General features: G+C 41.7%; 1 protein-coding gene across 6 annotated transcripts in view; it reads right to left on the reverse strand.

Moving 5' to 3' along the window:
• Positions 1-405: 405 nt before the first annotated feature.
• The window catches only part of TP73 (tumor protein p73), a 154,860-nt gene continuing 139,360 nt past the window's right edge, over positions 406-15,905 (reverse strand). For 3 of the 6 annotated variants that reach the window (XM_066607369.1, XM_066607366.1, XM_066607370.1), the window contains 7 exons: positions 15,057-15,205; positions 14,617-14,705; positions 12,254-12,378; positions 11,271-11,422; positions 10,988-11,120; positions 6,045-6,138; positions 406-1,896 (listed from right to left, as the gene is read on the reverse strand). In XM_066607369.1, coding sequence (XP_066463466.1) covers positions 1,576-1,896; positions 6,045-6,138; positions 10,988-11,120; positions 11,271-11,422; positions 12,254-12,378; positions 14,617-14,705; positions 15,057-15,205 — 1,063 coding nt within the window. In that variant the 3' untranslated portion in view covers positions 406-1,575. Of the gene's footprint in view, positions 1,897-6,044; positions 6,139-10,987; positions 11,121-11,270; positions 11,423-12,253; positions 12,379-14,616; positions 14,709-15,056; positions 15,206-15,905 lie in introns of all 6 variants that reach the window. The other 3 variants (XM_066607368.1, XM_066607367.1, XM_066607372.1) reach the window with 3 other exon arrangements.

The raw sequence follows: 15,905 nt of genomic DNA on the forward strand, positions 1-15,905 counted from the left end.
ACCAATCTATTACCTGAAGAACTTTTTCCTAAAAGGAGATATATAAAAGCAGACACCCTGTTTAGAGAAATAGCTGGTAATATGTGAATTTAGCTTTTTAGGATCTGTTGATATATACAAGTATACCTAAAGAAATATAAAAGACACACAAGACCTTGTGATTGTACCTGAAAAAATACAACATGGGTTGCCTGGGGCCGAAGAGTAATTTGGAAAATATCAATTCACATAACGGGTGTGATTGATCTCAGTAAGAGAAACCAAGTAATCTTGTAGATATGATACCTTTTAATGGCTAACGAAAATACATGATGTTATAGAGAGGTTTTGGTTCTCCTGATGAGAGGTCCGAAAGCTCGCTATAACATCATGTATTTTTGTTAGCCATTAAAACGTATCATATCTACAAGATTACTTGGTTTCTCTTACTGAGAACAATCACATTTTGCTCTACTGGCTAACACCGTACCAAACCTTGCTTTTCGTTTTATATAACGGGTGGACACACCATGAAGTGGTTTCCAGGTAAAAACTGTATAACGCAGCAAATTGTGTCCTAAGGATACAGCTACACAACCACAACAGACAATTATTATTTTCTCCCAGTTCATTATATCCACTCACAAATATCAAAACTGATTTTATTGCCCGTAAAGCCAAGTATTTAACGTCCATCATCTTCATAATCAAAGAATTCGGCAAAATTAAATAACTCAACAAGTCAAATAGCGCACAGCTTGTGAATGAATGATACAGCATACAAAGGTATAGAGCTTTATTTCCTACCCACACAGTGTAGGGCACTGCACACCCCATACACTGGGCTACTCGCTAATACTCTACAAACCATGGATAGTTTATATTACAGATAAATAACACGAGAATATTATGGGACTGAGAAGACAGGAAATATTTACACAGTAGGTTACAGCCATAAATTACAGATATTTATGCCCCTAAAACGCAGCTGAATTGGCTGAACCCAGTTCTATAGAGTTTTTTTTTCGATAAAAACACCCTCTTCGGTGCAGGTCTTTAGATCTCACATGTTTTGTCAAAACATGTTCTCAAAAAGCCGTCAGAAATGTCTTTAACGAAACAATGAACAGACACCGGTGTGAATACTTTTTTGGCAGTTCATTGGGAAGGGAGGTCCTCCATTTTGTACCCTTTCAAGACTTGTCTTTGTCATCTACGGGCAGACATCTTGGGATATGGAGAGCTCCCCAGTTTATGTGAAGCCACAGAGATGTCCAAGATAAACCAAGAGCTCCTCAATGGTGGTTGCCTAGAGAGATGTATCCATTATGGGGAACAAACTAAAAATCTTCACTTGGTTCATTCTTTAAAAAAAAAACAAAAAAACTAAAAACCTACAGATGAAAGAAGCATTCATGTACTTGGATCATCTCCTCATCAGTGACCCTACTGTGAAACCCAACAGATAAGACCAAAGCAAAGCTACTACTCGTAGAACTCTCTTCTTGGCTTCTGAATGGAATTACTCACTTTTGGCTTTATCAAGTCGAGAAAATAAGTGTAATTTTAATTAACGTCATCTCACTTCTCAATCTATTAGTTAATATCAGACTCTGCAAACTCTTCTTTTATAGACTGTTTTCGCGCCTTGCAGTCAGGTAAATCAAATCCAAAGTCTGCCCAATCATCAGCTCCATTCCTGTTGGGAATGGTGATGGTGTGTCGAACTCGAAAATGTACAGCCTCCATAACACGCTGGCGCTGGAGCTCACCAGAGCTGCCTATGGAAATGGTAGAAGCATTGCTGCTGGATCGGATCAGCTGTTGGGCTCCATAGTCATGGCTTTTGTTCAGCTCTTGGATACCTCTCCATATCAAGCCTTTATAGTGTTCAGGAATCTTCAGTGCTCCAAGATCCTGCAAGAACAGACGGAATATCTTAAGAAGGGTCTGGAATATTCCAAAAACATCTAATAAATTAATTAGAATTACTTAAAAGAGTATGAGGGAAAGTGAAGATGTACACAGAGGAGGTCAAGGAGAAGACTATGTGAATCTCTATGCAGGTAGATTTGTGTGGCTATAGTCAAGCTATTCGAAAGGTCAAAAATGTAACGAAACTGAGCTGGATTGTGTTACTTTGAAGGATCATAGTACTACTAGATAATAGTCTTCATAAACTGGATTTTAAGTGCATCCAAACCCCCACTCATTACACCTACTAATGTGAACAAGGCAATTTGTTCAACATTCACTAAACTACATTGACTCAAAGCAAGACACATTCACCCATGTTTATGGTAATGAAAAGCAAAGGATTCAATCTAACTTTTCATGGATGGTAACAAGCAAAGGAAAGCCAGATGTCCCACTAACACTGATAAAATATTCTGAGATCCTGTGAACATTGAACACCTTTTCAACCTTTCTCTCAGAGAAATGAAGAATCTTACTTTGTGGTATCAAGCAGATCTAATTCTTTGAAGTACTTCCTATCTCTTCTATGTAACGCTTCCAATGTTACTTACTAAAATAATTCATGCCCCCTCCACACCAGTATGGGCATGTCTGCAAAGGAAGGGGGCATAACAGCTGGTAAAGTGCTGGTTTTGGCCTGAAGAGCTACTTTAAACCCTACCTCGTATTGTCCCTGCCCATAGATGTGGGGTTGCCCATCTACACAGCACAAAAACAATTAAAAAAGAACTGCACTGTTACCCAACTATAGTTACAATAGGCCACATTGTAAATCTTCCTGTAATGCTGAATATTACTGTATGCACTTTACTTTCTTAAGGGCCCCTTTACACGGGACGACCTTTTGGGAGCAGATGTCCAACAGGTTGTCCCAGTAAAAATCATTGCTGTGCCTTTACACAGGAATGATCATCGTCAGTGGAACCGCCCAGTAGTGGTTCTGGCACGCCCGTCTCCATTCACAAACATAAGTGGACTCTAGGAAGGAACCTTTGATCATTCTTACTATCAGTTTTCTTGCAAATGGAGAAGATAGAGGAAAACTCTAGTTATGAATGAGTTATGTCTAAGAGATCATTTTCTTAAGGGTTACATGCTGAATACTACCATACACAAAGAGATGGTCAGTATGAAAGGTGAGCACACTGGCATCAAAATTCATGGAGAAAAAGTTTACTTGTTGCTTATAGCAACCAATGTTCTATTTTCTAATTTGCATTGGAAGATTGAATTGCAGTTTGTTGGTTATGTGTAACAAGCATGATGTAACGCCGAGATATAAGACCAGCTTGGATTAATGCTACAGTCACTGAGCTAATGTGTGTAGAAAAGTTTAAAAAAAAAAAAAGTATTGACTAAGCAACGTAAAGAATACATAAATACAATGTTGTGATAAATACTGATGTGATTCAGTTTTGTTAAAGGAGTGGGACAACATCCAAAATCCAACTAAAATGTGGAGAAGCAACAATCAATGAAATCACTACTTTTATTTGCAAGCACATTCAAGTAAATTATACTGCAAATCTATGCCCACTTGTAGCGGGCATAGATGTAATTTTATGGCACATAGACAGTCAAAGATTCCCCAAATCTATAAAGCGGTGTGCGCCTCTTAATAAATTTGACTCATCATACTCTAGCAAACCTCTTATTAAGACTGCTGTAGGAAATGCCAGTTTTAATGAAATTCGGTCTGCCTGCAGCCACCACTAGGGGGAGCTCACTACACATTACTAATAAGTAATGCCACTAAGCTCCCCCTAGGGGAATAGTGGTGGCTGTTGACAGACAATATTTTATTTAACGCTATAGAGGAGATTTGTATACCACTATTACATAAGTCTATATTGAAAATACCTTAGAGTAAGGCAAACCAAATTTATTGTGTTTGGTGCATCCTCGGCTGCCTCAGTGTCCTATTTGGAATCCATATTTGTGCTATAAGTTATACTGTTTTCTGGTATAATTTATAGTAAATGTGAGACCTCATCCTTCCCGCTAAACCTTGCAAATGTGTGTGCTGTAACTGGTGTCTTTTTGATTCCAACATTGTGGTGCAAATTCAAAAATGAATTTTGTGCACAGGATTAGGAGCTCTGTAATGATATATTAAGACATTAATCATCACAGAATGTTGGGCCAAAAGTAACAAAGGGTCTCCATACATGTTCGACTTTAGTTGTCCGAACCCACTTATAACAGATCTGGACAGATGATGTCAGGGAAGGCAGGATCAGGAATGTTGAATTTCAGCATCCAATCCTTAGGTTCCACAGGAGATAACCCGGCATTAGAGTGATCTGGTTGCAGCTTACCTCCCTAAACATACAGCTGTTTGGCAGATCAGAATGTTCATGTGTTTGGGGCAGCTGTTAGACAAGCGATCGTTTGTTCAACAGTTGGTGAATGTGTAGGGCAGCTTAACTGTTATAAGCCTTGAATTCACTTTCTGGAAAATTGTGAATAAATGCAGATGTTGAAGAGACAGGTGAAGACAGACAATGTGCTGAGATGCTCTTATCAGCCATCTTACAGTATAGTACTGTGGTAATCAATGGAGGGTGAATAAGGAATGAACTAGAAATGAGAGCCTAACTGAGAATGTTAGACTAACCACCCACAGCTCTTGTTTTTATGAAGTTTGCCGTTATCTCCTTCTCTATATATGCCTCTCCTAGAATTACATTAGCCTAGTGCTCCCACTAACCACTGGTGTTCACATCTGTGCTTAAGGCTTCCGTCATGGGGAGAGGAAAATGGAATCCCATCTTCAAACAGATCCGTCCTATGAACAAACAACACCCAACAGACCCCACTGACTGTAATGGGGTCTATTGGGCTTCTGCCATGTGTCCAGCATTTTCCTGAATTAAATAGCATAACATGTAAGTTTGAACTAGATCTGTCCTGAATAGATCCCCCAACTCAGATGTGAACAAAGCCTTAAATAGGGGTTATCTGGTAACTGGACATTTCTCAATAGCTCCAACTGCCTTTAAATAGTAAACAGAGCAGTACTTACCCGTCCTCTGCCACGGAGATCCAGCAGTGTTGACCGGCCATCCTCTCGGTGATTGTTGTTGAAGATGACATCCATGACAGGAGAGCAGCTGATGTATCTTCTGATTGGCTGCAGTGGTCAGGTGACTTCCGCTGATGTCATCTTCCACAACAATCAATGGAAGAATGGTATGGCAACATCGTTGGATCCCCATGGTAGAGGATGCCTAAGTACGTTTTTTAAGGCAGTAACCGGGCAACCCCTTTCATACCATCCTGCAGAGTAATAGTAGTCAGTGAGACTGCAAAGAGCTAGGCAACAACCTTCAAAGTGGACTTGCCCTCTAAGTGATCATTGGTGAACTAGCCCTGACAGGTGCCATCAAATTCCGAAATGTGACTGAATGTTCTGCTCTCTTTTAACAACATGGAGACTGTAGCCAGTAATGGAGTTAAGGGGTAATAAGTGGAAGTGAAGAAAACAGAAGAGAAATTAGAATGTAAAATGATATAATAGTTTGCCTAGGGTCTTCCCATGTATGGAAGGAACACTCAGAGCAAAACTCATCCACTGTCTTATGCTTAGTATAGGGCTGAAGGAATTCTCTTTCTTGGGTGGTCTTTGAATCCCTGTGCTACACTCCACCACTTCAGACCCCGCACTAAGCATTATATAGAGTGAAAATCTTTTCTGGAGTGTCCCTTTAAGAGCCATTTACGAAAAGGTCTTTTAGGTGCACAGCTGATCCACAGCAACCAGTCAACACTTCTATTCACAGCTGGTCATACACAATCTCTTAGTAGGACTGTAGGACAGTTGATAGGCATACAAGTAGGGGTAGCAGGAGATCTTAGGCCCTCAAAAATCTCTTTAAGATCTTTCTGTCTTCTAGAATGAATGGGATCTGAGGATGAGCAAATGTCTCACTACCTATTGAGGATGGGGAGACATCTCTCGTATCTTAGATGGTGAATGCTTGCAGCAGCTCAGCACTATGTTGCATGTGAATTTGCCTTAGGCCAGGTGATGTTTTATCTGGTTGTGAGATCCCTGATCAAAAGAGGATTTCCCTCCGCACATTTACCTCCATAGTTAGGTTCTGCAGGTGGTATATATTCTGTAAACCTTGTGATGTGAAATACTCGATGCAGTTTGGACACCCCAGTCCTGTCAAAAAACTGCAGAAACAAAAGATTTGGAAAAAAAAATAAAGCAGAATTAACTAACAGACACACCATTGGTTCTCACAACAGGTCATGAAGCTCATAGAGTTGTCTGTACCAATCAAGAGCACTGCTGGAAAAACGTGCGCAAAGGGAAGTGCAGAAAAGATGCGGTAGCCAGTTGCAACCTCTAAGAGTGTAAGGCTATTGTGGAAAGAAACATTTGATTGGTTGCAATGGAGATCATCACTGTTTGCACAAACTATTCATCAGGATATCCTATTAGATTAAAACGTTCCCCATATCCCTGACTGCCTTGTGTATAAAGGCTGTGTCAACCATGGGTACCATTAGACAGTCTACATATAAAATTAATCTACAGAAAACTTTGTGTGTGTGTGTATGCATATTATATATATATATATATATATATATATATATATATATATAGCAATAGTTATCTTAGACTGCATCTAAAGCCCCATTTACATGCAAAGATGATCACTCAAAATTTGTCAGAAACTAGCCATTTTCAGTAATCATTTTGCTTTAAGGCCCATTTACATGGGTAGAATGTTGGGCAAGCGATGCCCGATACTCGTGCCTGTGTGTCCTCACTCCCGTGCTCCTGCTAGTAGAGCGGCCAGCAGGGGGGGCGGGGCAGGCGGCTGCAGGAGATTTCTCTCCTCGCGCTCCCCTGCCCCTCTCCATTGACTTAACATAGCGGCCGTTCAATGCTGCTATTTACACTGAACGGTCAGCGATCTGCTCATCGTTTATCGTTTATTGCTGATCGTTCAGTGTAAATAGCAGCCGTTCAGTATTGAATGGCCGCTATATTAAGTCAATGGAGTGGGGCGGAGGACAGCGAGAGAAATCTCCTCCTGTCACCCCACTGTGAGCTAATGATACTAGCTCCCGTGCAGCAGCATGAGAGCCAGTATGTGCCGGGACGAGTATCTGGCATCGTTTGCCCAGCATTCGTCCTGTCTAAATGGGCTTTTAGCTACTAATGGGCTAATCGTCCCATTAGTAGGTAACTAGCTTTATTTGCATATATTTAGAGAACAGCAGGTGGTCTGTTCTCTAAATACACCTGCTTTGTTCTGCCACAGGGTGTTGGCTGCATACAATGCTATCAGAGCTGCCCGCGGAGAGCACAGCATGCCGTCCCTCTTATCAGGGACGACGACTTTTATGCTGACCTGAAGTCAGCGATGAACAAAAAGTGCACGATGGACGCGCATTTACACACAACAGCTATCGCTTAAAAGCCGTCGTTTGGATGAATTTTAAGCGATAATCATTGCGTGTAAATGGGGCTTAAGTGATATCATGTATTATACATCAGAGCTGCACTCACTATCCTGCTGGTCGACTCACTGTGTATCTACTTTACATTACTTATCTTGTACTGGTCCTGATTTACACTCCATCCTGCAGGTGGAGTTACTGTATATATACATGACATTACTTATGCTGTACTGATTTTGTGTTACATGCTGTATTTTACTCTAGAGCTGCGCTCACAATTCTGCCCGCAGAGTCTCTGTGTACATATATTACTTATCTTGTACTGATCTTGAGTTACATCCTGCATTATACTTCTGCTGGTGAAGTTAGTATGTATATATATTACATTACTTTTCTTGTACTGACCCTGACAGTTTCTTCTATCAATTAGCATAATTGTGATTGCAGCTCTGGAGTACAATACAGGCTGGACAGTACATGATAAGCAATGTAATGTATGTACACAGTGACTTCATCAACAGAACAATGAGTGTGGCTCTGAAGTATAATAAAGACTGTAACTAAGAACTATGCATATGTAAACAGTAATATGGTGTTTAACCCTTGGGAGGTACCAGTTTCAAAGTGCAGGACTGCAGTAAAGAAGGCTGGGGTCAGATAGACCCCATGACACCACGTGAGGGTTAAAGGTGGCAATGGAGTGTTGTGACTATATGTAAGCAGTAGGTGACATCAAAAAAGGGAGTATATATATTATAATATATATATATATATATATATATATATATATATATATATATATATATATATATATATATATATATATATATATATATATAATTTGCACACATACACATATATACACATACAGTGCCATTTTTGCCCTGTGGTCCCCTACCCCTCTCCAGTCGCTCATCTACTGCTCGTTTATATAGTAACTAAAGTCAGTAAGTGTCTATTTTGGCAACATGTTGGCAAGTTTTAGTAATAATGCGATACAGAATCAATGGCCTGAGGATGTATGTGATATTACAAATGTCATTACTGAGCTTATAGAGTAGTAATCACTACTAAGTGCAGTATGTGTGATAGTGTATGTGTGATCTTATAATAATTATCAATTGAAGAAATCTTCTCAGGATATTGGTCACATCCTGTAGCCGGGTTGTAGCAGAAATGAATTTGTCATTGAACTCCGTGTGAGAGAATGACAAGAACCCTCTGATCTAAAGGGAATCGATCAGTTCTTTATGGTGCCCTGGCTGTGGGCAGCACAGTCTAGTGACAGGAACGCTGACTTCAGGGGTCCGTCACATACTGATATGGGTCGGAAGGGGTGTCGTCTCTCCTTAAGGAGAGCACCCAGAAGGGGTGTGGAAACACCTAGGAGGTGAGTAGGTTGGGAGGGGCATCATCTCTCCCCAAGGAGAGCACCAGAAGGAGTGTGGAGACACCTAGGAGGTGAGTGAGGACACTTATAAGGCCATGCACGCTCCTCTGGGTAATATATGCAAATAAGGAAGATAGAACAATACCTCTGCAGCAGCATTCCTGCAAGTCAATGTACGACTCTTTAAACAAGTCTTTAAATCAATGATTGGGAATAGAAAGCCAAGCCAGAAAACCATACACAGACAGCTGTTTCGGGGTGTTTGCCCCTCAAAATATCAAATGCATTTTGGCAAATGATAAACTCAGCACTGCTACATCAACATGTTAGGGTTCATTCTTACTTGCGTTTTAGCTCTATTCAGGCTTTTTGTCTCTGTTCTGTTTTATTAAACGTATCCTTTTTTCCCTCATTGATTTCAATAGGGTTTTTAAAAACAGAACGCAAATGGGAAGCTTTCAGCTTGCTTTTTTCTATTTGGTTTCTGTATTTTTTTATTAGAGACTTTATCCTTACAAACATTGTACAATGCAAATATTGTGATAGACACCAATTTCACCGGCATACATCTCTTACAATAAACCTGCTTTCTGTTTTTCTTAAATGGAATAGTGCTGCAGGCTGCGCTATTTGTTCCGTTTAAAAAAAACTAGACCAAATGGAACAGAAGCAACCAAAAGCTTTCTGTTCGTGTTCCATCGTTAAAAACCACAGTGAAATCAATGGGGAAAAAACTGATCAGTTTAATTCCATTCTCTTTGCTCCAAAAATGGAACAGGGAGACAGAAAGCCTCAACGGAGCCAAAATCTGTTAAAAAATGTAAATGTATTGAGAGTTGCCTGACTTGTATACTTGTATGAGGGCGATGGAGCATTGTGGCCCTTTCATTGTGCTAGCCTGACTACTTTAATAAATAGGAGTTTCCATCTGAGGGGTAAGCTGCGGCCAGTCATACAGATCTGCTGTAGCGACCTCTACAGAGAAAATGTAGTATTACGTGGCGGCTATTTCCACTAACTCCTAATAACTTCCATAAAAACTAATTAGCTTCTAACTCATTGGGTTTTATTTTTGCCTTCCTCTGGATCAACATTGCAGGATAATAGGCTGAACTGGATGGCCGGGTGTCTTTTTGGCCTAACATACTATGTTACTATGTCACTTCTTTGATGCTTGGGATTGATTTTTTTTGGTTCACAGGGGGTTCCAGTTTCCAGACCTCCATAGATCAGGCCTTTATAAGAACCCTTTTCTATTTAGTCTTACCTGGCATCCAGCTAATGGGTTTTGTACCCATGGGGGACATTTGTGTGATATTTCAGGCTCCATGGCACTTGTCAGCTTGGATGGTCTGTTGCAAATTTTACTACTCAGAATATGTACAAAGGTATATAAAATTATAGTGAAAGCTGCTCAACCTGCCGTACAAACAAAGGCACCGTAGGAATACTTACCCACCGAATCCCCCGCCACCATCATTTCCCGTTGCTCTATATCCTGCCGAAACAGGTCATGTGACCGCTGCAGCGACTCACTGGCAGAGGAGAGCCGGTGATTGGCTGCAGTGTTTGGATGTCCCTATTGTTGGCGATACATTAGGATTGGGTGAGGCGAAAATAAGTAGTCTTTTAAGTTGGTACAACAGGCTGAGAAGATTTCACAAACTTTTGTTGCTGGATAACCATAACCCCATTAAAGATGTTTAGGTCTCCTTCTCTTCCCCCCTCCCTCAGACGATTTTTTTTATAGGTTTGAAAACATTTGAAAACTTATTTTTTTAAGGGGTGCAATTCAGTAGGGACACCACAGTTACAGATGACCTGGCCGCTTTCCTGACACTTGTATTGCCCATAAAATGGAGCATATTTTCTTAAGACTCTACATCGTAAGGTTCCTCTGATAACCCTCATGGAAATGTAGGAATGAATTGACAACTGGGTGTTACCCTTCCCCTTGTCAGTGAGGCATATGACAGCTGACACTGCAATCAGTGTTGACCGAGACATACTTTTATTGTCTATTCATTTTGTGAGGTGTTATAAGAAGTTGTATGAAGTTTATCATGTGTTGTATGAACATGATTATTACTGCACTCAGCGTTGGGTAGATGTGAGGTTCCTCTACATCTGGTTAGTACACAGAAGATACAACTACATTAGATTCATGCAAGGGAGGGGTGACAGCTAACCAATGGATTACCAACAGACCAGCAGGCGTACCTGACAAGGCTGGGGTCCGCATTGTAGGGGGGTGGAGGGGTGCAGTGTGACCCCGATACCATAGACTGTGAAGAGTGGGCGCCATTCATCTCCCCATTGGCTTGCATGGAGTGGTTGTTCAGCATACCAGAGCCTGAGAAGGAAATGACAATGACAACCGTATGACACATGGAGACTCATCGTGTTTCTGCAATGACTTGTGTGATGTAAATGGGCGAGAGATTTTGTGAAGCAGACATTTCACCATATATGGGCTGTAAGAGGGTGTAATAAGTAGTCCTACCCATTGGTATCATCCCTGGTGCTGTGTTTGCGCTGTGTTGATTGGGTTGCCCCACAAGCTGGTTAACAGATGGCAGTTTGCTGATCCCTCCGTGGACTTTATTCATTGGGGAGATGACAGGACCATAGGACGACTGTGACTGTAGATGGGCGCTGGAAACGAAAACATGATGTTACTACAGAAGACGACTTCTTGCTGCGTCTTAAAGAGGTTGTACCAGAACTACAAGTTATGCCCTATCACAAGGTAACTCGCAGATTGGTGGTTCCCATATCCCCCTCTGCCTGTCACTGCGGGGATGCTTCTTCCACCCACAATGATGTCAGAATGCACAGAGTATTGCCTGAGCATGCAGGTTCTCCATTCTTTTCAGTGGGGTTAACGGAAACACCCATGCGTTTGCCTCTCATCTGTCTCCGCAGTCCATTGAAAATAAATGAATCGGCAGCTTTCCAATTCAGCCTTCTCACTGCTGGGGGGGGCACCCCTGTTCTTCAGATCGGTGGGGGTCCCCCAATCAGCAAGCTATCCTCTATCCTAGGGGATAACCTGTAATTCTGATAGAACCCCTTAAGCTGTACACAGACATCTCATATGTCTGGAGTCGTTATGTATCAGTTCTCCCACTGACACTCCCTCATCTGGTATAGGGACCCCGTCTCTGTAGAACATTTACATCCATTCCACTGTTAGTTTTTCACACCCTTCTAAATGAGCATATATAGAGCAGAAGAGAATCTATGGCGACAGATAACAGAGGGCTCCATGCTTGTGTGGGTTCCCACCATTACACCACATCATGGGACAGGAAAGTCAGCGCTTTGTGCCCTTCTCCACCTTTTACTTAAATGGCTATGGACAAGTTCACACAACTTATTGGAAAGAGAGATAGGGCTGGCCTATCTGGATAATGGCTCATATTCAGTGACATCACTATTTAGTGGTCAGTCCGCCCCATCCTACATAAATAATGGCCGTCTTACTGTCTCTGGAGCAGCTGCTGCTGTTGCTGTCGGTAGGAGTCCACCAACTGTTGCGGCACCAACTCCACCAACTCCAGACTCTCCTTTATCTTCATTAAGATTTCAAAGTTCTCTCGACCACGAACCTAAAACACAGGTAATACTGTAAAAAATAGGGGAAGCCAAAGATCACATAACAACGTGTGCATGTGAGACAATACATAGGAAACTGGGCATGACGTCCATCAACAGCATAGATACATACAGCACAGTGGGTGGATTTACTAACTCTCTCAAAAGTTAAGGCCCTTTTACACGGAACGATTAGCGTTCAAAAAATCGTTTGAAAAAGCAAAAATCAATGATAGTCATTTAGCGTAAACACGGCCAGTAATTGAATGATGAATGATAATTGTTTGCTTATCGTTGGCTCATTCACTAATTGTTAAACACCAATCATTCAGTCGTTCAGCCTTAATCTATCCATCAACACAGCGGTATGAGGGCTTGTTTTTTGTGGGACGAGTTGTATTTTTCAGTGGTCCTATTTAGCGTACCATATAATGTACTGAAAAACTTTTAAAAAGTTCTAAGTGGAGTAAAATGAAAAAAAAAAACTACGAAATTCCGCCATCTTTTGGTGCGTTTTAGAAAGGGCAAATGTAGACTAGACAGTCCTCAAATGCACCAGATTTATCACAGTGACTGCTGGATGATAGATTTGCCACATCGTTAGAAAACTTGGTTTAACTTTATGCCACCTACTAGTTGGTTACGTTTACGCTAGAGATGAGCGAGCGTACTCGGAAAAGCACTACTCGCTCGAGTAATTTGCTTTATCCGAGTATCGCTGTGCTCGTCCCTGAAGATTCGGGTGCCGCTGCGGCTGACAGGTGAAATGGAGCGTGGAATAATTGTGAGCCGAAAATGTACCGAAATTGGGCTGCAAAAAGGGGCGTAAACTAGAGATGAGCGAGCGTACTCGGAAAAGCACTACTCGCTCGAGTAATTTGCTTTATCCGAGTATCGCTGTGCTCGTCCCTGAAGATTCGGGTGCCGCTGCGGCTGACAGGTGAGTCGCAGCGGGGAGCAGGGGAGAGCGAGAGGGAGAGAAAGATCTTACCTCCGTTCCTCCCCGCTCTCCCCTGCAGCTCCCCGCTCCGTGCCGGCACCCGAATCTTCAGGGACGAGCACAGCAATACTCGGATAAAGCAAATTACTCGAGCGAGTAGTGCTTTTCCGAGTACGCTCGCTCATCTCTAGTTTACGCCCCTTTTTGCAGCCCAATTTCGGTACATTTTCGGCTCACAATGTCACAATTATTCCACGCTCCATTTCCTACAGAGTTTTGGCCATGACTGTTAATAAATGCCGCCTTAGCGGGCAAGACACAAAAAGTGATGCAAGGCATGGAAGACAGTTTTGTGGTACAGTGGGGGGAATTTATCAACATGCGGATGATAAATTAGTCGCATCTTATATTAGGTCTAGAAAAGCTGCTGGAGTAAGATCGTGTCAACTTTTGTGAATTTTTTTAAAAGTCGCATTTCTTAAATCTGTCAAACCCCACCCCCCCTCTTCCAGACCCTATGGATAAGTGGAGTGAGGGGCATACAAAATGTTGCAAAATCTTTTTACAAAAACCCTACTTGCGCAAAAGTTTTGTGACTTTTTGACAATAGAAAATTACTGCATAGCCTTGATAAATTCTCCCTTGTCATGAAACCAGCCATGTTTGCAATAGTAAGTCTGCCCCTCAGACACTTCCCCTCTCTTTTAAAAAAGTGCCTGGAACAGCACAGAAAGAAGAAGAGTTGCAAAGTTGTGTGCAAATACCCGCTTGTGCAAAAATTTGCTGCTTTTTTAAAAACTGGCAAAAAAGTGTCATAAATGTGCCCCATAGTGCATATTTACTGACACATACATAGTGGAATGCCATTAGGGACATACACACTACACCTTTACTGACATGTACCTAGTACAAAACAGAGCAGCGCTTGCTAGGATATAGGATGGCGCAAACCCAACTACACTTGGGCACAATTTTTGTAGCATACATAAAAAAGCCACATGGGCATTATTCTAATACCAAGATCCTTTTACTGACAGTGGTGCAATGTTTCAGCTTAGAATTAAGAAACACTAATAATATATTTTTGAGCATACCTTGCATGAGTGTCAATAAAAGGATCTTTGAATTGGTGTGCTGCATATTCTTCTACATTTACTGACATGTATGTAGCATACAGTCATATATTGATATGTCCGTAGTTCATATTTACTGACATGTATATAGTACATCTTCACGGATATGTATAGCATACTTTTGCTGACCTGTATATAACACACCTTTACTAACATGCATACGTTGCACCTTTACTCACCGGAACATAGTAGATGTCCTCTTCCCCATGGCGCCTTTTCTTGATGTTTGTACCAAGAGCTGGAACTCCCTGAGGACTCTGCTTACAAGCTGCTGATAAAGAAGAATTATTTTAATGATAAATCCATAGTCATTTAACAGAAACAAGGAAACTGCAGACGGAAAAAAGTATGTCCCATTAAACTGTGATCAGAAATTATGGACAAGATAAAATGTATTAGAAGAACTGTGATCTGCCCCGTGCGGGGTCGGAAGGGCGCAGAATGACATAAGCGTTCCTTTTGTGTTCTTTGAAAGAAAAGTAAATGAGCTGAAGCGTGCAAAACCATTTTATTGCCCGATTCTCAGCATATGATTTTGCTGACGTGTAATGCTTCTAGATAGCTCTAGAGGGCAGCAGAGAGAGAGCAATAAAGATGGATTGAAATATACTTATCGTACACTCACTGCGCTTGTTGGCGTTGCCATTTTTGGCTGCGGTTTCATTCAACGCCGCTTGTTCCCGGAAATGATCTTCATCTGCTTTCCGGTCTCTTCCTGGACAAGCACAAATCCGACCTTCAAATGATCTTCGTCCGAGGACTTGTCCACTGCAAAGCAATACAATACTTATGGACAGGCACTTTAGGTATAAGCAGAAGCTAACTTCTTAAATGTGCAAACAAGGACTGGGCTTGTTGCTTGGCATAATTATGTTGTATACAAGATTCATACCTGACATGGTTAGCAGCTCTATGGGATTCCTATGTTCTATATATGTTTGCATGAGATTTTTTATTTTTTTTTGGTATGGATGAACAGGTTGGAGCCAGGGGCATAACTATAGAGGGTGCAGGGTATGCGGTTGCACCCGGGCCCAGGAGCCTTAGGGGGCCCTTAAGGCCTCTCTTCTCCATATAGGGAGCCCAGTACTATGAATAAAGCATTATAGTTGGGGGCCCTGTTACAGGTTTTGCCTTGGGGCCCAGAAGCTTCAAGTTATGTCTCTGTGCAGCATGGTTTAGGTATGGGTACGGGTACAGATACAGATAGAGGGGGGGCCCAGCTCACCTTTTGCATCAGGGCCCCTGAGCCTTTAGTTATGCCCCTGGTTGGAGCCCATGTACTGGGGCTTGGCTGAGCAGCTGTATCTGAGTCTGCTGTGTTGTGAAAGATGTCTTACTATTATAAAATAAGGGGGTTCACTAAGGGGCGCTGTTACTGTAAAGGGACACAAAGGGTGTTGCTTAATATAAAAAGTGGCAATGTAAAAAAAGAATTGCTGCATCCAAGAAAGACCTTTTCCTTGAA

This window comes from Eleutherodactylus coqui, chromosome 6, assembly GCF_035609145.1.
Source record: "Eleutherodactylus coqui strain aEleCoq1 chromosome 6, aEleCoq1.hap1, whole genome shotgun sequence".
Lineage (NCBI taxonomy): Eukaryota > Metazoa > Chordata > Amphibia > Anura > Eleutherodactylidae > Eleutherodactylus > Eleutherodactylus coqui.